Here is a 24,638-nt window from a genome sequence, read left to right as displayed (position 1 = left end):
ATGATTCATCAGGACTTTTTTGTTGGGTCGTGCTTTGTAGATATATATCTTTTAATTATTTATGTTTTAACCTGTGGTCACAAACTAGCAGTACTGGAGAGTTAGGCCCAGAGTTAGACAGCCTGCAGGAATGTCAGCCTTCCCCACCTTCACATATTAATAGGTTACAGGTTGCTGCAGCAGAGCAGGTCATATTTCAGAGAGCAAGACCACATTTTCAAGAATGTTTAGATAGCATTTCAATCTGTGATGGAATTTTGTATTCGTCTCCTTAGAATCCAGACAGAAAGGAAGCCCAGAAGAAATAATTGCTTTTCCTGTCATCCCCTCCATCTGTCTTTTCCAGCAGTTTGTAATGCAAGCTGAAGTAGAGACCTTTTTTTTCCAGGGAGCTCTTGAGTCCTATCCTTGTCAACTCCTAGGGGTGAAAGCCTTGCTGTCCAGCCCCAGCTGGCTGGTGGTTTGCTGAAGAGAAACTCTATTTGACTGGCACAGACTTGGGAAAATTATGGATGTTCCAAAATACTGAGTTTTATAGGTCAAGAGGCCCCAGGTTCCCCTCTTCCCTGGAACAGAGGAAAAGTTTGCTTTCAGAACTTGTTTCCTAAGCTGCTGAGGAACACTCAGGAGGAGAGCAGTAATATGGACAAAAGGAAGTTTTCCTTTTATAAATTTCATCTTGATTGTGTTCAGCCAGAACAGATGTGCTTTTTAATCTGTGTAAATCAGGGGAAAGTGTTTACTTCACATTCATGGTGTCTCAAAAGACATTTTTAGCTGAAAAGTTCTTTTTGAAAAGCAATGTTTCTGACTCAAAGATTATTTGTGGGGAGGGAGTGATTTAGAAATTGAAGACACGGTGAGACAGTTTCTTTAGTTTCTTGAAATTTCTGAAATACCAGCTGCCTGGTTAGCACTCTGCTGCGCATTTCGGAGGGCCTATGATTGTTGACCACCTCCTATGTGGGTGGACTTGAAGTGGTCTAGTCTGTGACCTCTTCTAACCAGACTGTGATGCCCATACAAAGTTAATACAGCATGGAATTCTCCCCATTTTTATCTGTTGAAATCATCAGGCGAAAGCTTTAATTAAATGCCCACATGTTTGAAATTTTGTGGATGAGTCAGTTCAATAAGTACATGATCTGATATGCTATGAAACTTATGCAGCTTCCCAAGAATTAAAATGGATAGCTTGAATGTAGGTAGAAATAGAGGTGAATAGAGGAGTGGGGTAGCAGAAGAAAAAGTTGGCATGTGAAATTTCAAGAGCGGCCAGACCTTGGCCACATCCCAGTAAGGTCACTGAGAATCACCAAGAGAAGATGGGGCAATGGGCTTCTGTCTCTTGAGTTGGTGCTTGGCTACCATGTAACTATTGCATCAGTGCAAGACTAAAGTTTGGGAGGGGAAGAAAATTATTATTGCCATCTCTAGTTCTGCTCACTAAAACTTTGATTTGGTAGAAGCTTTATATAATTGTAGTATAACCTTCCACCCAGTTCAGGAACCCTTTCAGTGACATCTCTGACATTTCATTATCCTGCTTTTGCTTGGATGATTGCAGTGATGGCGAACCCACTACTTTATTGTTCCACAGGACAATCTATTCCAGTTTTGTACAGCTTTAATTGTAAGTAACTTCTTTCTTAGACTGAACTGAAATAGTAAAATAGACCTCATTGTAACTTCTCATTGATCTTAGTTCTGCCAGCTGGACTAGTGTAAGCCTAATCCCTTTTCCTTATTACAGCTTCTAAAATTAAAATGGATATTATGTTCCTTTCCGAGTGTTCCTTTTTCTAGGCTAACCATTCTTAGTTTCCTCAACTTTAAGATATAATTTCCAGACCCTTTATCATGCTGGTTGCCTTGCAGTTTGTCAGCATCTCTCTTCAAATGTGGTTCCTGGCCAGGGGTGGACATACTGTGTGAACATGCAGTGGGACAGTTTACCTCCTTGTTCTAGATTGGGGGAGTTCAGGGGGTCTGTCAACCCCCTGAAATTAATTGTAAATTTTTGTATGGATAGACATATTTGTGGAGAGAAGACTCCTTGATTTTTCTAGATTCTCTAAGGAGTCTGTGACTCTTCAAAAGTTAAGGGCCACCGATTTAGACACTGTTCTTCCATTATCTTGGACTGGGTGAAATTTTTGGCAGCCGTATCACACTGTTGGCTTCTATCGAGTTGGCAGTTATCTGAAACTCCTAGGTTAAGAGTTAACAAACAGATGCCCACAAAGCTAAGAAAGTAACTAAATGGCTTCAGCAGGCCAGTATGCATCCATGTGCACCCATTGGGGGAGTGAGTGGCCTGTCTAAAGGGGACAGCCACAACTCACTTCTAACTAATTGTTGTCATGGCTGAATGCAGACCTAGGGTTGCCAGATCTATCAGTTTTTCAAGAGAAGCTGGAAATCCGGATTTTTTTGTGACTCTCCCAATTTTTAAATGCTGGCTTAATGTTTTTCACAAATACTGCAAAGGCCAAATAAAACACATCTGTGGGCCAACAGTTGGCAATATCTGCCCCAGGTCTTTTTTCATATGAACTGCTTTTAAACTTTTCCCTCCTCTATTTGTTTAAGGGATTCTTTGAAATTAAGTGCTGGACTTTATGGGTCTCACCCTGGGTTTCATCTTGCTAGTTTTGCTTGATTGTTCCAGCCTGTTGAGACCCTTTGGAATCTTGATGACCTTCCCATTTTATCATTAGCGCATTTGTCAGACAAGCTTTCTATGTCTTCATTCAAGTTGTAGGTGGAAAGGTTGAACAGGATGGGTTCAGAGCCGTATGACATGTTATTAGAGACTTCTCATTCTTCTCTTCCTTATCCTCGTTTTAATACAAAGTGCCAGGCCAGAAAACAAAGGATTTCTTCCTGTCCTTGGTATCTGTCCAGGGCCATGTTTCTTAATTTTTCCATGTCTTGATTTTCCTCAGAAAAGGAGGCTAATTGTACTTACTTTCTTCTCTTTTCATAGAGATATCATATAGATTTATTAACTAAATCAGCAGAGCATGTTGCCTTTCAAAGAGAAAGTGTTCTTTGCTTTTCATCCTCAAAATTAGCATATCATCTAATTCAGCTGTTAGAACAAAAATAATTGTGCTCTCCAAGACCCTGAACTAGGTAGATGGTGGAACTTCACAGCATAGCATTGATCTTCATTATGTGGGATTATGAATTTGTAATTGTCAGCTCACTAGCAGAGTGGTTTGAATTCTTCCCCTCCATCACTTCACATTTATCCTTTCTCTCATCCTCTCTTTGGGAAGAAAATGAAGCCAACTGATGGAGGAAAATAAATGGCATTAGTATTAAAGGGACCATACATAGTTTGGGGGAAAAAAAAGGCAGCTGTCACTTGCTTCCTCTTCGTGAAACATACTAAATCTAAAGCAATGGAACTTTTGAAGTGTAGGCTCAAGTTTTCCTATTAGTGGCCAAGAATGGTTAGGCATTTTTGGTTTCTTTTTAATTTTTTTGAATTATACTTTTCAGAATGTCTGGAGATAACACTAAACTTTAGAAATTGCTAAGGCCTGAGAATGACTTAGGAGTCGGTGCTGGAGTGGGGCAGTGCTCGAGTCAGGTTGTAGTTCAGTCTCTTGTAGGGGCACGGTGTCCCTGGTTTTGACTGGGGTTCTCTACCACTCTCCAACCAGGATTTCTTATATCTGGTGCAGAGGTCAAGGTCGGCTTGCCTTTGTTTGACAAGTTGAATTCAAGTGAATGTTCAATTTCGCCTGCTTCTAAAGCACTGTTGACTGTAGTTGAGGCAAAGACTTGTAGAATCTCCATCATTTAGTACTGTAGTGACTGGGTTCAGTCTTATCACCACACTTCATCCTGTTTATTGCACATGAGTCTGAATAGTGCTTTTTGGCAGAGTGACATGTCTGCTTCGTATTGGAACGCTTTGCCCCTTGTCCTCTAAAATCTCTCATTTTTAGACAACCTGTAAAGAATCCAAACAGCTTTCTTCTCTCTCCTCTGTGTACAGGACTGAACATTTTATTTGAATTCTCTAAGGATTGGGGTAATTGGACGTTGTCATTAATGTAACATTAGAAGGCAGCCTGGTCAAATGAAGAAAATTGAGCTTTGAATTTAAATTTTGACTCTGCTACTCTCTATCTGTGTGACCTTGGACAAGTTACTTAACTTCTCTGAGCCTCAGATTCTTCATCTGTGACATGGAGATAATAATACCGGAGTGGTGGGGATTAGAGTTGATTATTTAAAAACGCCGAGCACAATGTTGGGCTCAGTGGTGCTTAGTAAATGGCAGTAATACTGCTGCTGCTGATTATGACGTAACCCACAGGAATATCAGTGTTCCTAATTCTGTGCACCCAGGCATTTGTCAAGTTCCTTTGGCTTTTCCATCAGCTTCACTCCTCTCCGACCCTACTGCCCGGCTTTAAAGCAACTGTAGGTTTACCTGCTCTGAAAGCCTCCCTACTGTCCCTCAGCGGGCTGTTCTCTGGGAATGAAAATAGCAGTACAGCTTACCCGTGGTCCAGAACGCCTACTGTTGCATCAGAAATGGTGAAAGGCTCTTGTCCTGTCCTTAAGACCTACATCAGACATTTGCCAGGGCCGCCCCTCACTCAGGAATTTAAGGCTTTTGAGCGATGGGCTTGAGCATGGGTGAAGGTATTCAGTGCTTCATGCCTTTCCTACAGTGCCCATTAATCCCGTCCTCCACGTCTGTGCCATGAAAGGAGGCTCTTTCTGGTCTCCCACTCTGCCTGCAGTATTTTCCATGAGCACCCAGTAGAAGTGTTGGGAAAGAGCCTGAGAGTGGGTGCAAACTAACCTGTGTGTGCAGTGTACAGCTCCCAGAGGTTCTGTACTGTTGCACTAGCCCTGCACTTGGCCATTAGTAATGTTAAAAATCCCAGTTGATTCCTTCCTATCTGCTTGTATAGCATCCCTTTCTTCCCCTTATGCTCTGCCATGTATAAGACAGTCTTTGGGTGTCCCCATCTCTTCTTGGAGAGCCTTTCCCTCCTTGGATTTCAGGATACTTGGTTGCCTTCAGCTCAAGAAAAGTTGTGATTTTGCAGTTTATTTATTTTTTCTCATTGTTAATGTAAGAGCACTCTTTCCAACTTTCTGCATCCTTGGCAAAAGCAAAACTGACTAATGGATTTTTTTTTTTTTTAAAGATTTTATTTATTTTATTTTTTCCCCCCAAAGCCCCAGTGGATAGTTGTGTGTCGTAGCTGCACATCCTTCTAGTTGCTGTATGTGGGACTCGGCCTCAGGATGAACGGAGAAGTGGTGCCTCGATGCGCACCTGGGATCCGAACCCGGGCCGCCAGCATCGCAGCGCGCGCACTTAACCACCAAGCCACAGGGCCGGCCCAGACTAATGGATTTTAATCTAGCATAGTTATGATAAGTTCATTAATAAGATTTCAGATTTCACATTGCAACTAATCTTTAAGAATCTACCACTTTTCAAGATTTGATGTAGTTTCAAAAAGGATTATCAACAAGTACCTGAAAAGGATATTAAAATATTTCTTCCTTTTCTAACTACATATCTATGTGAAGCCAGACTTTCATCATATTTGTCAACTAAAACAACATATCACAACAGATTCAATATGGAAGCATATATGAGAGTCCAGCTGGTATCTATTAAAGCAGACACTAAAGATATTTGCAAAGACACAGAAATAGTGCGGCTCTTCTCAAGAAATTTGTTTTGCTGGGGGAAATATAGTTATTTTTCATAAAAACATGTTATTTATGTTAACATGTAATGTGTTCATTATTGTTATTTTTAAATGGATTAATAGATAACTATTTTTTAAACTTCTCAGTTTTAATTTCCAGTATGGTATATGTCAATCGATATAACCGACATAAACACAGTCCCTTTGGGGCCCTCAATAATTTCTAATAAAGGGATCCTGATATAGAAGTTTTAGAAATGCTCTTTCTGAATAATATTTCAGTGTTAAATAAGTAGGAATGGCAGGCAATTTTTTCTGGTTTTAATGACAGTGACTATAGTTAGTATATTTGTTCATTCATTCACTCAGTAAATATTTAGTGAGTGCCTTCTGTATGCTGGGCACTATTCTAGGCATTGAGGCTAATTCAGTGAACAAAGCAAAGACCCTTCTCTTCTAGAGCTGACACTAAGTGTGACCTTTTTTGTTTCCAGATTCCTTGACTGTTAAAGAGTTATCCCCATGACCTTGGTTCACTAAGCATGTTTGCCAGAAAAGAGATGTTGAATTTTATCATATGCCTTTTCAGCTTCTATTGATATGGTCATATGACTTCTCCATTTCATTGATTAGCTTAGTTTTTTTTTGTTTGTTTGTTTTTTAATATTTAACCGTTCTTAAATACCTACTGGGTCATTGTGTATTGTCCTTTTAATGTTTTGTTGAATTCTGGTATTTTTATCTGGAATTTTCATTCATGTTCAAAAACTTCATTCCTTTTTTTATGACTGAGTAATATTCCATTGTGCATATATACCACATTTTGTTTATCCATTCACCTGTTCGTGGATACTTTGGTTGTTTCCACCTTTTGGCTGTTGTGAACAATGCTGTAATGAACATTGACATACAAATATCTGTTTGAGTCCCTGCTTTTAATTCCTTTCAGTATATACCTAGCCATGGAATTGCTGGATCGTATGGTAATTTTTAATCATTTCAATATTTAATCTCTTTGGAAACATTTTTTTCCACGTTTTTCTGAGCTTTAATAGATTTATTTTTCCACTAGGCAAACATGCATTCCTATTTTGTCTTTATTTAATCCATGCAGACTATGTGTTTCAGATTAGCTATAGAGTCTTAAGTTTTTGTGTTCAGTAACTTATAATAGTGATCTGCCTTCTCCAAAAGAGAAAACTACCATGATTATTTCTTTTAGTTAGTAAGTCCAGCAGTTGGACTATTTTCTTCCTGACCTTAGAAACACATCAAATCCCACTTGTGTGCAACACGATTATTGAAAATAGTTTTAGGAAAACGGTGTGCCAAGAAGGAACACTGAAGTTTATTCTTCTTCTGAGCCATCTCCATATAAATTGGCACCCTTCAGGAGCCAAGAAAGAAGGTCAAGCATAACTTTTGCCGTCTGCTTGTTTCCATGTTAAAGGCAGTCACAAGCTTAAACTGGAGTCTCTACATCTAAAGAGGAAAATGCCATTCATCACTACTGTAACTGCTCTGGCTGTTACCCAGGTTCCTCTTGCTTTTGACTGCTAGTAGTTAGTGATTTTGGAAGGAAAATTCCATCCTTAGTTTGAGGTTGCACATTAGAAAAATTGCAACATTACGGCTGACGGTGCAAAGCTTTCTGAGTTTCAGGTCCCTGACAGAAGTCATTCAGATATGTTTAAACAATGGATGGGAATTTGAAACTCTGTCTTCATGTAAGAACTTGACCTCCTTTTTCCTCTTTGCTCTTTCATCCATGGAAATACAGAATTTAGAACAGTATGAATTCAGTGCTGTGGTTGTTCTGTCAACATTTCCATTTATAAATCCCTATTTTCAGAAGTCTGTAATATAGCTATAAAATTTCTTTTGCTCTAATTTGGACTCTGAGGTCTCCTCTGGAAGGAGATTAATTTTGCAGAACCAGAGATAATACTTTTTTAGTCGGTTTTGGTGTTCTACAGTCATTTAGATGAAAGCTCTGAAAGATACAAGATACTTATCATCCTTCTTATAGTATTGGATCACATGTCAGGATTTCTGATTTTTGTTTCCATGTCATATTGTGGATTCTCTGAACGGATTCTGTATTCATCTCTAGGTACTGTATGTGATATCTGGAATATGAATGTTAGGCAGAATTTATTAGTGCTGCTCTCATAATGGCCTCCAACTAAAAGGAGGACATTTCTTCTGGAGGTATACTTACTGACAGGTAAATTTGATGATCTAAATGCTCTCTTTTATATAAAGCAGAAGAAGAGGTGAATTGAGGGCTCTTTATCCCATCTCAGACCTAATTACTCACTCCTGTCTCCTTGTCATACCTCTGAACTTTTCTTGTTCTCAGTCACATGGCAGCAATAGGGACAGATAATCAACTGTTATTCCTATGATAATATCATTTATGCTGGGCCAAGTGCCACACCTTTTTTTTTTTTTTCCTTATTTCTTTCTTTGAGTACTTGGAGATCAGAAGATCTTTGGAGATTTCTGGTGACTGGATTAGCATCTCGTGGTCAGGTTCCGGTAGCAGTTATCAGCCCTGGAGTTACCCGGATCTCCAGAATTAAGAATGTACTGTTGTAAGGCTAATATGTCTTGATTGATTCACTAAAAGCAAAGACACATTTTGAGTTGCTTTGGCAGGAGGTACCTTTTTAGTCATTTGTCTTGATTATAATGCTAATGTTTTATTACAATATAATTATGTTTACCTTACCTTCTACAAAACATTGTTGCATATATTACTTTACTTGATCCTCACAGAGATGTGAATTAGCCATATGGATGTTATTCTCCCCATTTTACAAATGAAGAAACAGGCTCAGATAGGTTCTATGACTTGCCCAAAATCATACTTGATGAGTTAATCCAGATTTTCTGATTCCCAGTATGCTGTGTACTTGTCCATACCAAATTCTCTTTTTAAACAGAGACAAACTTTAAAAGCAGGTTTGGCAGCCACTTTTTTTCGCTGTAGAACCCAAAAACTTAACTGATTCACAAGGGAATCCAAGCATTGACAGTGACCATGGCCTCGTTAACCAGCTGGGTCCTGCCCAGCGCGATGAAGAAGTTGGACTGAGAGAAGAGCTCAAGGATGAAAGGAGGGAACTGTGTGTTCACTGCACACCTGTGGTACTGAAGAGAATTAAGTGAAATAGGAAGAGAAAATCATTCAGATGAAAGCCCAAGGAGGTCCATAGCCTAAAGGTACAGAAAGGGTCTCTAAAAATCAGCTGAAGGAACATCCACATGTCACCACAAAAGAATGTTCTCTTCTGAATGAAGACCCCCATGTTATAGATGAGAGTTATTAAGTGACTAAAATTAGAAGTGATAGTAAGATATGGGGGATTAGAATGAAGTAAGTAACCTTTAACTTGGCAACTGGGAAGTCCTAGAGATTTGTAGGAAGTAGTTCTTTGTTAAACTTGGACAACTTGTTCCTTTAAATGTGCCCCATTTCCTAAAGTATTGAATTTCTGTACCTTTTATTCAACAAAAGCAGCCGAGACTTTTGCGTAAACATTTTCTCCTCTTCTGCCATTTGGAGTTGTTGCTTTAAATGCACTCTTTCTGCAGGGTTACAGTTCATCAGAGGAAGCTGTGCATGAATGCGTTCACCATGCCTAGCTATTTCAGAACCAACATAGTTTAAGTTATGGATGATAACAGATATAAGCAGAACTTTAAAATGTGAATGTTTAGTCTTGTTTGGGCACTGCTGAATTTGTGTCCCAGCCTCGTCTTGTGACTTCAACTTCTGGCTTGTCTCCTAAAAACAATAAAAATGAACTCTTTGGTTCATGTTTTCAGTGGATGTGGTTTGCAGAAATCATAAATAAAAGTAACTTAGGTGGAAGAGGACATGTTAACAAATCAGGTGAGAATTACTCCTTTTGCCTTTTACATTCTTTTAGTTCACAAACATGGAAAGAAATCCGTGCTTTAGTACTGAAGGCTCCTGAATGGACTGTAGAGAAATTAGTGTTGACACCAATGATTCTCATCTAACGGGTGCCCATCTGGCGTTGACCAGGGCTGCCAGACTAGAAGGTACCTGGCATGTTCTAGGACACAGGGAAGCACAATGCTGAACACATGCCGCCATCCACGGCCGTGAGATTCCTGTAGCCACTGCTACAGCTTGGCACCATTGTGAGGAATGGGCTGTGTTGTTATTATTGCTGAGGCTTCTTAAAGCGTCTCTGCTCCAGCTGGGGGTGCCCTGTTTCCATAGCAACAGCTCTCAGTGGTGCCAGGGTGGCCAGCAGTATCAAAGGAAGGAATATTCCATAAATAGAGGCTACTTACCCATAGAAGTCCACCTTCAGTGGATGTGTTGAGGGCTCATCAGATGTGGAGGCCCTCAGCAATGTTTTTGCTCTCTTGAGGAGTCCCTTGCTTTCCAAATGATTATGGCATTTTTAATCGTACCTCTTTGTACATTCTGATCTTATAGTTATTTCTTTCTTGTATGTATTCCTTACAATCTCTTTAAAGATGTGTCCCCATCTAGTGATCTTTTTCTCTCAGTATCGAGCACAGTACATAGTAGGCACTCACTTTTTTTTTTTTTTTAATTTTTAATTTATTTTTCCCCCCAAAGCCCCAGTAGATAGTTGTATGTCATAGCTGCACATCCTTCTGGTAGCTGTATGTGGGACACGGCCTCAGCATGGCTGGAGAAGTGGTGTGTCGGTGCGCGCCCGGGATCCAAACCTGGGCCGCCAGCAGCGGAGCGCACGCACTTAACCGCTAAGCCACGAGGGCTGGCCCAGGCACTCACTTTTTTTTGAAGGAAAGAATAAAAGATTGAAACTTTTTTTCCTGGAGAATGTCCCATTTTCAGCGTGGTTCAAAGAGACCATCCCCCTGATCCATGAGCCATTCTTCTGCGTATGCCTGTAGATATTGAACTCAACCAGCTTACTTATAAAGCTCTAAAAGATGGGTCGACAACCTTTGGCTTCCTTCATCTGAAATATCACACTCCATCTAGGAGATCTGGAAATATTAATAGTTGCCATTTAGTGAGCCCCTTCTATGAGCTGAGTCCTCAGTCAGGACTCGCTTGGTTGCAGAAGACAAAATCCCAATTCAAACTAGTTTAGGCAAAAAGGGGATTGTTTAGAAGGCTCTTGTTGTGTCTTGTTTTGAAAGAGAAGTTGAGCAGTCAGACTGTGGAAGAATGTGTCACAGCTAGACTTGTAAAACAACTGAAGCCCAGGACTGCAATAATCCTCAGGATCTTTCTGTGTCTGTCTCGCACTGTGTGTTGGCTTCATCATCTCTACCTGGAGACCAGCCTCCTTCCCTTACTGGGGAACTTTGCTGCAGTCTAGCTCAATTTCACATCTTAGGGCTCCTACCACCAGAGAGAGATGAAATCTCTTTCCCAATTCGTTCTGGAAAGTCACAGAAAACTCCATTTGGCCTGCTCTGCCTCTGGGATAGCAGACTATAAGAACAGGTGAGAGGAAGATTCCTAGGAGGAAGGAAGAGTACTGGGTTCACTACTAAGCCCTGTATTCCTTCCTGTCATAAAGTCTTTGAGGTAAATGCCATTACTCCTGTTCTAGAAATGATGAGCCTATGCCTCCTAGAGGTTAAGTGGCTTGACAGAGATCACATAGTAAATGGCAAGGCCAGCATTCAAATCTCGGCCTGCCAGTTCAAAAACCCTTGCTTTTTACTAATACAATACATTGCTTTTCGAAACAATAGGAAGGGAACTGGCAGACAGATGTAAAGGTGGAGAACAGAAATGATAGCAGAACAGAAAAAAATACATTTTCTTCCCAGTAACCTTGACTATTAGCACCTCATTTTTTCAAAGAACATAAAGCCATTGCAGTTCTTCTGAAAATGAGCAACCTTTTCCTCCTTCCGGCAGTGGCAACAAATGGGATCTCAGTTTAAACTCTCTTAACGGCTGCCTGTGGACTCACAGGGTGAAGGCAATATAATTCTCTAATAGAGCAAACTGCAAAATTAGACGCATCTAAGAGCCAGAGGGGATGTTAATTTCTCAAGGCATTTCCATTGGCTCAGATCCCCTCTGTCTACACAGGTGGAAGACAACAGTTCTGCAAAAAAACAAAAAAAGTTAACAGATGAAAGAAGAAAGCAGTAAAGCCTATGCCAGGTTCCATACTGCTTATCTTCTGCACACATGACCTAGTGTGGCTTTGGTAGCCAGTTCAGAGTCTACTTCAGGAGGCAAGGAACATTAAGAATAATGGTTACAGTCAATGATGCACAAAAATACAGAGACAGCATGATTGGTTCTGCTGAGTCTTCTAGCTAGCTCAGTGGGTTGCTCTGCATCTCCCAATTGCAGAATTTGAGTTGCTAAAGAGGACCACTATAGCAACTGCTTCCTAATAACACCCTCGAATGCAGACTGTAGCCACGCTCCAGTGCTCAATTCAGAAACTCCAGTAACGGTAGATTGAAAGCAGACATTTTTGGGTGATTAGTTTTGTTTTTAATCCACATACAGCTTGGAATGGAAAAGTAGCCCCATTTTATTTTAAAGAGTGCCTAGAGACAGTGCCAGAATCTTCCTTTCAGGACATTTTCTGACTAGCCAGGTAGTAAAAGTATTTTAGTTTTTTTAAAAAATAAAATCTTAACCTTTTGTAAGTCTTGTGAGTCTTCCAATTGCAAAACACTCTTCTTCCTGTGTAATTGATTGTTAGAGATTAGATATCAAATATTAGGATGTGTGTTGAGAATGGACTTGCTTGATGAAGTGAACGCTTCAGAAGAACCTTTTTGACCTTGGAGAATGAATTATATTAAATTTCCTCGACTTGAGTACATTGTTATAACAAGCAAAAGTGTTCCAGCCCCCCCAAAATCTGGCAGACAGTTTGTCTTTCTTTAGGACTGTGAAATGTAAGATTGTGTGAATCTTATTTGTTTGATGGGAGAAAAAAGTGGTTCCTTCAGCAGAGACAGTTCTGGTAGGATGCCAGATTGAGAATAAGAGAGAAATAGGGATAGAAACCCTTTCTCTGAGAAGGAATCATGCAGACTTCTTCAGATCTTAGATCTAAGTATAGAGCTTGGCCCTTTTTGCCTTTCTTAGCTGAATGTCCTATGTCTTAGGGTGTTTGGCTGGAAGATGGTGGTTATAATCCCATCTGCTCATCACTGTAGCGTGACATGACCGACAATAGCACAGAATTCTGTACAGATTGTGCCCAAAAAGTCAGTCCTTTCTGGTGGGCACTTGCCTGCAGAGGCCTCTGTAGTGCTTTTTTACATCACGACCCAGCATTTTTTAGAAGGCTCCAGTGGGTTTAGAATTTACAGACCCCTTACAGCATCTTGGGCATTAGACTCCAGGTTAGCCAAATAGATAACAGTTACAGAAAGTGTGATGCTGTTTTTGAACACTGCTTATAACTGTGCCTGAAGTTAGAGAAAACCATGGGTGTCAGCACACCTCATTCAGAGCAGTAGTCTCAGCACTGAAAGGTACTCTTCTGAAAAGTGCCCTACGATATTTTTCATCAGTTGGCAAATATTTGTTGCGTTCCACCTGTGCTCTAGCTTTGGTTAGATGCCATAGGTGAGGTGACCATATGATTTGAGAGTGAGAAAGGAGCTATTAATAGTTATATTGAGATAGTAGTCATAAATTAGGCCTGTCATTCTGGCAACCCCCTGGCAATTATAGGGGATATAAGAATGCCATTCATATTCTTGGTCCACACTCTAACTTACAGCCGTGTTAGAGAGCTAGTACTACACAATCAAGAACATTATAAAAAAGTCCTTCTCTGCTGTAGTTATCCCATTACCTCCCCTCTCCTAAATCAATTTCTCCTCTTCTGCTGAATCATTCCCACAATAGACATGCACAAGCATCTCTCATCTTTAAAAATTTCTCCCTTCACCCCATCCGTTGCCTCATTTTTCTTGTCTTCTTATAGCAAAAACTTCTTGAAAAATAGTCTAAACCAGGGGTCAGCGAACTTTTTCTAAGGGCCAGATAATAAATATTTTAGACTTTAAGTGCCATATGGTCCCTCTTGCAACCTCTGGATTGTATGGTGAAAGTAGCCATAGACAATACTAAACAAATGGGATTGGCTGTGTTCCAGGAAAACATTTACAAAAACAGGTGGCAGACTGGATTTGGCCTGCAGGCCACCATTTACTGACCCCTGCTCTCTACTCACTGTCTCCACTTCATCATGTCATCACCATCCACTTCCATTCCCTCGACTCCACTGAAACTGCTCTTGTCAAGGTCATCAGTGACTTCCCTGTTGTCAAATTCATTGCCAATTCTCTGTCCTAATCATACATGCATTTTCTTTTTTTTTTTTTGTGAGGAAGATCAGCCCTGAGCTAACATCCATGCTAATCCTCCTCTTTTTGCTGAGGAAGACTGGCTCTGAGCTAACATCTATTGCCAATCCTCCTCCTTTTTTTTCCCCAAAGCCCCAGTAGATAGTTGTATGTCATAGTTGCACATCCTTCTAGTTGCTGTATGTGGGATGCGGCCTCAGCATGGCCGGAGAAGGGGTGCGTTGGTGCGCGCCTGGGATCTGAACCCGGGCCGCCAGTAGCAGAGTGCGGGCACTTAACTGGTATGCCACGGGGCTGGCCCCCTACATGCATTTTCAACAACATAAGATATAATCACTCTTTTCCTCTTCCTTCGAACACTGTTGTTTGGCTTCTGTGACACCACAGTCCCTGGTTTTCTTTCATGTCACTGGTGGTTTTTCTCTGGCGTCTTTACTCTCTCCTTTTTTTCTTCTAGACTTCTGACCGTTGGAGTGCCCAAGGGCTCAGCCCTGGGCCATCTTCCCTTCCCTTCTTGTCTCGTCTCATCTATACTCTCTTCCTAGGTGACTTCTTCCCGTCCTACAGACTTGGTATCAGCTACAAACTGATGACTTCTAAATTTAAATCTTTAGCCCACACCTCTTTTCCAAACTCCAGATTCATGTCCAACTTGATGTCTCCACTTGGTGTCAAATACGCTGTGCACCCTTAACATACTGAGATGAGAATTCTTGATTTCCAATCCCACCACCACCGCACACACCTGCCTGTCCAACCTATTCCTTCTTCTGTCTTCCCTAGCTTAATAAATGGAGTGATTCACTGGCTTTTCAAACCAAAACCTAAGAATAATTCTCGATTCTTCCCTTTCCTCATCCACATTTAGTCCATCGGCAAGTCCTGCCGGTTATGTCTTCATGTAAATTCCAAATTGCTCCCCTTCTTTCCGTCACCACTGGCCGCCTAGGCTAGAGCTCCACCATCTCTCACCTACACAGCTGCAGCAGCTTCCTAAGAGCTTTTTCTCTCCTGCTTTGACTCCTGCCTGTGTGTGGCCCCCTTGCCACATAGCAGCCAGGGCAGTGTTTTACACCTGTAAACCATCTGCCAGTCCCTTGTTTAATACCCTCAGTGTCTTCTCAATGCGCTTAGTACAAAATCCCCATGCTTTTTACCAGGGCTTTGAGGCCCTCCATGCTCTGCTCCTGCTTGCTTCTCCAATTATTTTCTAACACTTGCCACTCTCATACCACCCTGCCATCCACTGCCTTACTTTTTGGTCCCCCCAGATACCAAGATCTTTTATTTGCTGTTCTCTCTACTTGGAGTTCTCTTACTCCGGATCTACAGATCCTGACTCTTCCTCATCCTGCAGGTTCCAGTTCATATGCTGTTTCTCACGAGACCTTCTATGACTACCCTTGCCTTTACTTTCATCACACTGCTTAATTCCTTCATCGTACCTTTCACACTCTGAAATTTTCTTCTCTATTCATTTATTTGGTTGTTATTCCAATATCTCCTCCTACCTGCCACTTCTCAAACTAAGTTCCTTGAGGACAGGGACCTGGAGGACAGTTCCTTGAGGAGAGAGACCATGTCTGTCTTGTCTATTATCGGATTCCCAGTGCTTAGAATAATGCCTGGCATGTGGAAGATCTTCAATAAATATCTGTTGAATGATATAAGGAGTGAATTAATGAAATGCTAACTAATATAGTTGGGACTATAACTGCCCCAGGAATTCAGAGTAACAGTTCGGATATAGATAGTCTACAGTCATGGGACAGTGGAGCCCTGGAAATTGAGAATTTGTTTATGATAGAGTATGGACTTGAAAAATAGCATTTTATTTAGTAAATGCTGCTCTCATTGCTGTTATTTTAAAACGCTCTGGCCCAAATAATAAGTTGTGAAGTTGTGACCTTCTGGAAGGCTTCTTGGACCTCCCTTCCTTTTCTCTCTTCCTACCAAACAAACAAAACGACAGTATTCGTGATGGTTTCTCTGGGCTCCCATGACATTCTGTACACATCTTTATCATGTCTCAGTTTTCTTATTGTTTATTAGCTTGTCTCTTTGTCTTACTGGACTATAAATTCATTGAGAGCAGAAATTATATTTTTTATTCCTGCATCTTCAGTTGAGTGTTTGTTGATTGAATAAAGCGATTATTAAAATTGGTTCTAGTTCATGAGGAACATGGCCAAAATAAAAAATGATTTTGCAGTTATCTCAGAAGGAAAAGTTGTAACCTAATGTTTAAAAATATCTGAAATAATCTAAAAATATAGTTTATTAAGAGACAATCATTGAAAAGTACCTTTCTTAAATGAGGATGGGAGGGAATATATGGAGAGCTTCTGAGATGGATGGAGTTCTTCTGAAAAAATACATGCATATAAAAAACAATTTACTACTGTTTACTATTTACTGTAATTTACTACTGTAGCCACAACTTTACAGAATGTAATGGTATGGCAAGTTAAAAACTTTTTCCTGTCTAATTTCCTAGGTTCGTTAACCCAGTATTTTTTTTCGGTGTGTGAGGATTACAAAACTGATTTATGTTGCTTAAAAAAAGGTCCGCAGTTGAAATGCTGGTACAGCCATAATTGTGGTAAATGTGTTACCTGACTATTCCAGAGAACAAAGATGGAGTGAGTGTGTGTATGTGTGTGTGTGTGTGTTTGTGTACGCCATGATTGATTGGTTTTAAAGTTCAACTTAATAAACACTTCTTGAGCACCTACTCTATTATTCTGGGCACTGCCCTGGGTATCAGGCAATCGCAATGAATGAGGGTCCCTGCCCTCTAGGATCTCATAGTCCACCCAAAAGATAGACCCACAAAAAATTATTGCGAATATTAAGTATACATAAAGAACCACAGGCACCCAGATGATGAACGAATTGATTCTCCTGTGTGCTGCATGTGTGTTTGTGGGAGAGAGGGTATTGGGAGGGAAGGGAAATAGGGCGAAGGGATGGAGAAGAAATGGCATTTGAACTTGGCCATGGGAGACAAAAAAGATTTGTACACGATCAGTAGCTGTGTTGGACATTTTGTTTTGAAGGTTTACTCCTTTGGTTGTAAATAGACATCTGATAATTTATTCCTTTTTATCATTGCTATTTTCTTGGAACTTGATTTTAGTTTGTCATTATCTTATGAAATCTAAGATTGGGCAGAATGGCAGTAAGCAATGTTCAAAAGAATCTTGTATCCTGGTTTTGAAGAGGTGACTATTAGCAATGAGGAAGAGAATTCTCGGGAGGGGGGAGGTGGATTGAGTCAGCGTGGACTCACTCAGGGAGTGCCTTAGGATAGAAAGTGTGGGATAGCGGCAGGCCTAGAGGTTGTGCGTGAGGGAAAGGTGTGGGCAGAGGAGAACACTATCTATGTATATATTTATCTATGCGTATATGCATACATGCATTTGCTCAGGTTGGTTGTAAGTCCTAGAAATAAACCTAATATTTGTGCAGCTTTTTACACCTGTTATGTCAGTGAGTCTTCCCAACAACCCCGGAAGTTGGTGCCATCATCACCACTTTGCAGGCGAGGAAACTGATGCCCAGAGAGGTTGTACAGCTGGTATGTGACAGTGGAGGTGCCTCAAACTCCTGCCCCCTGGCTGGAAAGTGGAGGGTTTCTCACTACACCACAGCTGTTTCAGGGGTGCTAAATCCTGGAATGAGAAAGGCAGGCTGGTGGGAAACTGAGTGGAAACGGTTGCTGAGTAAGGCATCGTTTTGTGGAATGGGCTTCAGAGGAGCTGCTCCATGTAACCTAATTCCATTCCATTGGCCCTTTTGATTGTTTCCTACTCTTTAGGTAAAATTTCGCAAGTTATGAATTTTTGGCTCTGATAGCAATGCCAACTGTTGTTCCAAGACTAAAGTTTCTGATGATTAAAATACCTGTGTCCAGGTGACAGAAATTACAAGTATAAAAGCTCCTTTGCTCACAAACCTTTGTGGGTATCGGTCAAGCGATCCAGCAGAGCAAACGCACGCTGACCCCGCCTGCCCCAGGAGGTGGCGTGAGCAGCGGCTTGGATAGCGTCACCTCAGACTTGGCAACAGATGGGCTCAGGAATGACTTCTCAGAGGAGCTTCTGGACATTCACTTCAGAAGCGGTAACATAGAAACGTGTATCACTTGAGAGTCCTTGTCCCCACGTGTGAAACTTGTAAATCCCAGAGGTGGAGGAAGATCCAAAGAAAGCTGTGTTTGAGATTGAGCCACACGCAGGGCAAGAAGCTCCAGAATAAGAAAGGAATCCCGATATCAGAAGGAGTGGACAGCCTGAGATACCTTGGAAGGAAAGGGAGATTCAGTCTCTACCTCTAACAAGGAATTTCCTGCAGAGGAAGCCATCTGAGTTTTGCTTTTTGAGGATGTTTTTTAAGCAAAAAAGAAAACGTGTTAGTTCGCAGTCTAGAGGTAGCTCTTCCACTGAGCACAGCTGAATGCAGAGGTTCAGAGAATTCCGTCAGGGCTTTCGTCGTACTCCCTTTCTCTCAGCTTCGCTTTCCTCTTTCCCCTGTGAAGCTGTCCTTCTCAGGGAGGCTGGCTGTTCCCTGTGGAGGCAGAGATGGCCACACACAGCTCTAGGGTTACACTGGCTTTATCACTACATTTATAAAGGGCTTGTGAGGCCCCGTTAGGACAGGCCACTCTTAAATCCAAAATAAATAAAGTGCTTTTGAAGAAATGAAGCATGAGTTCTTCTTTTGGCTGCAGCATCTTTTATAAGTATGTCTGTTCTACACGTGTGTGGCTTTAGCACCCTCACAACTCCTGAATATTGCTTCCCCTACTCGCAGAAGCTACTGTGGGTTGTAATACTTTTAATGTGTGGCATCCGTCTTTGTAGGTTTTTATTTCAGCGGAAACATTTGGCTCACCATTGGCTTTAAATGTCCTTTTCTAACTTCATTTCATAGGTTTCCCGTGGGGTACTATAAATGTCTTTAAGGTTTACCACAGTTCTGGAGTCCCTATGTACTGTCCTGATTTTTTTGAAGGCATAATCTTCTGGAACTTCCAAAATTCAGAGCTTCCCCTAATGCAGAGCCACTTTTGTTTCTCTACAGGCTTTGAAGGTTACTACACACATGTACGCACACACACGCACAGATGTGCATGTCCTGTTGATCTGTTGTCATCGATAAAATGTAGTAATCACTGAGATAGAGGGAGATAGTCTAGTTTTTAAATTAAACCTTTCTGATGCACATTGGCAAGAATCCTGAGTATTTGTCTGTTTCTAAATACGGACTCTGTCTCTGCTACTTGGGTCTAGTAAAATTGTCAGCAGAAGGGCAATGAATCGAGAGCTTTATGGTAATTTTCTTCTGAGGCTAGACTTGATTACAGTATAGTGACAAGTGCTGTCTTGTGTTGCTTCTTGTTTTTTCTTTATTTCTTTTATTCTAGGCACTTGAAGAGGCCCAGAAAGCTATTCAGCAACTCTTTGGCAAAATCAAAGATATCAAAGACAAAGCAGAAAAATCGGAGCAAATGGTGAGTTCAGGTTTCTTCCTAACTTTTTTGCACGAGAAGAGGAAGTTAGCTTCTTGTCCACGCATACGAATTAACGGGCTTTTTCTCCCACTTGCTGCCAACCGCACAGCCACGTCTCTAAAGCAAGCCCTGTGAGTATGTTCCAGATCAGTTCAGGAGGAGCTGCTAGACGTGCGGTGACTCACCGTCCCTGCTGCCCTACATTTGCAACCCTGTTTTTAAATAGGAAAAGTTTTCTTCTTCTTTCCCCAAAATAGTTTCTTAGTCATTTTGGATTCCTTTCTGTCTCATTTGTTTATATCACATATTTCTCAGTTAAGATATTTGACATGTAACTTGGTATCACCAGAAAACTGGTACCAGATCTAGGAGGTGGGATGTATCCTGCCATGATACGTGCTTATGGTTTTGATTAAGTTCTCCCTCTACAAAAGTGTGTCGTCTGGTGATATACTCAGAAGGCCCCTCTGCCGACCAAGAATCCCACCTCACCCACTCCTACTCCATGGGAGGCACTGTGAAATGTCGCTCCTGGGCTCAAATTCTGACTATGTAATGTAAGGTCATGTCTCTGAATTGTCTCTGAATCCAGTTTCTTCAACTGTAAAATAAGAATAATAACATCTACCTCAAAGGGTTGTAAGAATTAAATGAGCACCAAGCATAGTACTAGGCTTGTGTTAGTTGCTTGGTGAATGGAAGCCATTGTTAATATCATTTTTTTCTCTACTTTTTTTGGTTATAAAACTCCCAAACCCTTACAGACTTTTCTCCCTACATCTCCTTATAATCCACTCCAGGAGCAGATCCGAGGTCACATTTCCATATATCCTTCAGTTCTCTTCATTGGCCATTTGGCAAGATGGGGAAGAATATGGAGTGTGGGATGGGAGGGCCACGCCTTCAGCTGAGGCCATTGGGGTGGGGGTGGGGGACAGACAGTTTGATATAGTAGTGAAAAACATGACCTGGGTTCAGATCCAGCCCCTCTATGGACTAACTCTGTGACCTTAAGCAAGTTATTTAACCCTTCTATAACTCAGTTTCCTCCTGTGTGCCTCGTGGAATTATGGGGATTAAATGAGACAGCGCAGAGTACACAGGCACTGAGGAAGTGTTAGTTGTGCTGTTCTTACCTTTAGCTCTTCCTGCTCCTACTCTCAGGCAGGTGGTGTTAGGAACCTTAACTACCAAACTAGGGGTCAAGGAAGAGAACTCTTTCATCAAAGGAAAAATAATTAATATTTGTCCTTCATCACAGAATTAAATAGCCTTTGAGAGGAGGCCGTACGTCATCAGAGAGGGATTTGGATTTGTGGTTCTTTCTCCAAGAATGCGCTACACTCAGTGAGATTTTCAGGTGACACGATCACATGTACCTTTTGCTAGAGTTTGCTGTGCTCAGGTGTCTTACTCATCGATATCCTTATGATTCCAATCTGCTGTTCTGGACTACGCTCTCTCTTCCAGCCAAGGGGGGATGCAATAACAGTTTGAGTAGGCTGCTTCTAAAGATAGTAGATGTTTATTTTAAAGCAGTTTGCTTTCCTGGACAGTGCTTTGCTCGTAGGGGGAAGAGGTAGGACTGAGGAGAGAACTGACATTCGTTGAGCTCTTTCAGTGCACCAAGCACTCTGCCAGTTCTTTCATACAAGTGACCTAATTTAGCCCTCACTACGACCTTATGAACTAGGTTGTATTATCATTATTATTTTTATGATTACCCATTTTATAGATGAGGAAACTGAGCCTCAGTGAGGCTAAACAACTTGGTCTAGGACACAGAGTTGGTAAGTGGAAAAGCTGGGATTCAACCCTGGAGCTGTCTGACTCCAAGACCTGCCATGTCGTGTTCTGTCCTTTGTTTGCTGCCCATGGGTAATAATTATGGTAAAGTAACTGCTGGTGTTCTGTTTGCAGAGTGGTCTCCTGTGAGTTTGACCTGAGCACCCTTGCATGAGCTGCCATTAAGAATTTTGTCTAGGGAATAACAAATAGTTCAGTTTGTCTAGAGAAGCACAGGGTATGTGATGGGGAGAGACGGGAGACACGGGGAATGAAGAGACCAGTCAGCTCCGGTGCAGAGCAGGAAGGGCCTAAATGAGGAGTAGAAAGGGACAAATTATTGAGATGAGGCAGAAGAAGAATATTCAGGATTTAATGACTGACTAACGATGCAGGAGTGAGAAGAGTCATAGATAACTGACTTTTAATACAGTAGTTAAAGACCCCTGATATTAGCAGTGGAGCTGAGGAACCCAGAAAGAGGCATGGAGGTTTTTTGTGGGAAAGAGCATGACGATTTCAGTGCTAGAAGTGGGTGATCAGATTATAATGCCACACTCCTAATCTAGTTTATTATTCCACTGCTGATCTTCTTTTTCCCCAAACTCAGCTATTCAGTAAAGAGGTGGTAGGTCCTTAACCGTTTTTTTCTCCCCACAATAGAAATAGAGATATTTTGATGGCCTGAGGGTTATAGGAAGAGCAGGCTTGATGAGGAAGTCCCCATGAAAGAGGCTTTTTACTGCTAAGATCCAGGTCAACGTTGCGAGTCTGTGGGTGTGGAGCTGAGCTGTGCAGCTTATATGAGTTCACTCAGGGTGATCAAACTCCAAAAAATCCGGTTACATGAACTGAAGTCACTACTGGCTTTTTCACTTTTAACAGGCGATATATCTTTCTAGGGACTAGAATGTTTGTGCCTGGTATCCAGGTCACTCCCTTCCCTCCAGATATCAAAGAACCTGGGAAACCAAATTGCCCTTCAGAAAGTTGCTTGGTCAGCATGGACTCACGCAGTTAGTGGAAGCTTCCACCTAGGTGTTAGTAAAGTTGGAAGATTGTTCCCACTTCACTGCTGAACGCACTTATGTAGTGACTGAAATATGCTTGTATTCCCTGATATAGAGTTTCTTCCTCTTGGACCTGCTGGATCAACATTGTTGGAGTTGTACTCCCCCAATTGCCTTCTTACTCCCTGAAGACTGCGCCTCTCCTCTATGACATTACATGTTAGGCTTATGTTACCAGGGTCGATTTTAGTCTTCTTGATGTTTGAGGGAAAATCTTTGCTTTGCTGGAGACTGGGCAAATAAACCCTGGTTCCATGAATAAAGACCATCTCAGTAGAATTAGCCAACTAAAAGTATCCATTTTATACTGAACGTAGTAGTCCTGGTGTGAGAAGGCATACTTTTCTGACCTTGTTCAAGAGGACATATGCTGTGCTTGGCTCCTGGACCCTGTATGCTCCATACTAAATTGCTATTTGGATCACCCCATTTGGGGTGAAAAATTAAGTTCATTTCATTCTCACAATTGAGGATTTAGTAACGCTGGGTAAAGTCTGCTGAAGAAATGCCAAATTAAATTTAAATGAGCTGATTGGAAATTATTTTCATTATGTATTATGAGAATGTTTGTGTTTTCTCCAAGGGCTAATCTGAGGTTTTTTTCCTTGCTTCATTTGCATTATTTTCTTGTGGAGCTACTTGCAGATGGATTTACATCTTTCTTAACCTTCCTTCTTTTTCTCCTATGGTTTTTCAATATGTAGGTTAAAGAAATCACCCGCGATATTAAGCAGCTAGATCATGCCAAACGCCACCTGACCACCTCAATCACAACGCTGAACCACCTGCACATGTTGGCAGGTGGCGTCGATTCCCTCGAGTAAGCAGTGTTGACTTTCTCTTCTGGGTCCACAGGAAATGAATGTGTCACATAAAGAAAATGGTGTCATAGGTTTATTTACTTCTCAGCCAGAGAAGTCTCACTCTTCTGCCCTACTTTCTGCAAATCGGTCTCACATGTCTAGTCACCATTTTTGCTTTGTGCCCTCTGTATTCAAAATGTAACAAACACCTGAAACTTTGAAGTGAGGTGCAAGGGAGTCTGAAAGGGACCCAGAAAGCATGTGGAGAATGACTCCAAGAGTACGGATCATTTACATGTGGTAGATCTCTACCACTGAGGCCAACAAGGTGATTCAAGCCCATAATCGCGTCCTACAGCCTCTGCCTTGGCAAGTTTTCCTGCCCCTTTTTGGGTTGAGTTGCACTGTCATTGAATGTACCATATGGAAACAAATCTTTGATTTATCATTTAACCCACTTTTTTGTTCAACCCACTTTTTCAAAGACAGTAGCTTTCTGCCTGGTTTATAGAGGATCTGTAAGGAATGATACACAAGGACATTAGAAATAGTATTAAAAGGAAGAGCTGATTATTTACCACAAAGAAGTAATCTAAAGGCCTCTTTTACTAGCAAAATTCTGACATGCCGGGAAGGTTGGCCCAGTGGCATAGTGGTTAAGTTCGTGTGCTCTGCTTCGGCAGCCCAGGGTTCACAGGTTTGGATCCTGGATGTGGACCTATGCACCACTTATCAAGTCATGCTGTGGCAGGCGTCCCACATATAAAGTAGAGGAAGATGGGCACGGATGTTAGCCCCGGGCCAATCTTCCTCAGCAAAAAGAGGAGGATTGGCAATGGATGTTAGCTCAGGGCTAATCTTCCTCACCAAAAAAAAAAAAAAAAAAAAAATTCTGACATGCCGGTTCATTTCTGTGGTCTGTCTGAGGCTAATTACTCTTGCCTTAGTGTAATCTCATGTGTGGATAGAGAAAGAGCATCTTCACAGAAATTTAGAGATAGTATCCAAAATTGGGTGAGGAGGGGGTCAGACTCCTTCCTCATCTCTCTCAGGTGTTGCATGAGCTTCAGTGAACCCTGGTCCATTCTCCTGCGAGTAGTGATCAGAGAGATCAACAGGCCAGTGGGATACGGGAAGAGCAGTTTCCTTGTCTCTTTCCCCAGATGCTCAGTGTTTCCTACCAAACTGTCAGACCAGGCAGTGGTAGCAACATAACACCTTGGCTTGAACTTGATCCTATCTTTTTAAATGCCTCTTAGGGGAAGTCATAAATTATACATTTAATCTAAAAGCCCAACTCTAATGAAAAATATAGATCTAATAGTTGTCCTTCCTTGCTGTGATTTTATCAGCATCCTTTTATTTAAGCTTCATTAACCTTAGCAGTAAGGAAAGTATACGTATCTGACACAGAGTTACT

At 41.4% G+C, this 24,638-nt stretch overlaps 1 protein-coding gene across 1 annotated transcript in view; it reads left to right on the top strand.

Annotated features, from left to right (window-relative positions):
* VPS53 (VPS53 subunit of GARP complex) overlaps window positions 1-24,638 on the top strand; it is a 152,981-nt gene that overhangs the window by 16,321 nt on the left and 112,022 nt on the right. Inside the window, exons 5-6 of the mRNA XM_004433325.3 lie at window positions 19,474-19,560; window positions 23,120-23,235. Coding sequence (XP_004433382.1) covers window positions 19,474-19,560; window positions 23,120-23,235 — 203 coding nt within the window. The remainder of the gene's footprint in view (window positions 1-19,473; window positions 19,561-23,119; window positions 23,236-24,638) is intronic.

Source organism: Ceratotherium simum, chromosome 16 (assembly GCF_057802395.1).
Source record: "Ceratotherium simum simum isolate JZ-2026a chromosome 16, ASM5780239v1, whole genome shotgun sequence".
NCBI classification, from domain to species: Eukaryota; Metazoa; Chordata; class Mammalia; order Perissodactyla; family Rhinocerotidae; genus Ceratotherium; species Ceratotherium simum.
Note: the sequence above shows the minus strand (reverse complement) of the source record. Positions and strands in the feature narration are given on the sequence as shown.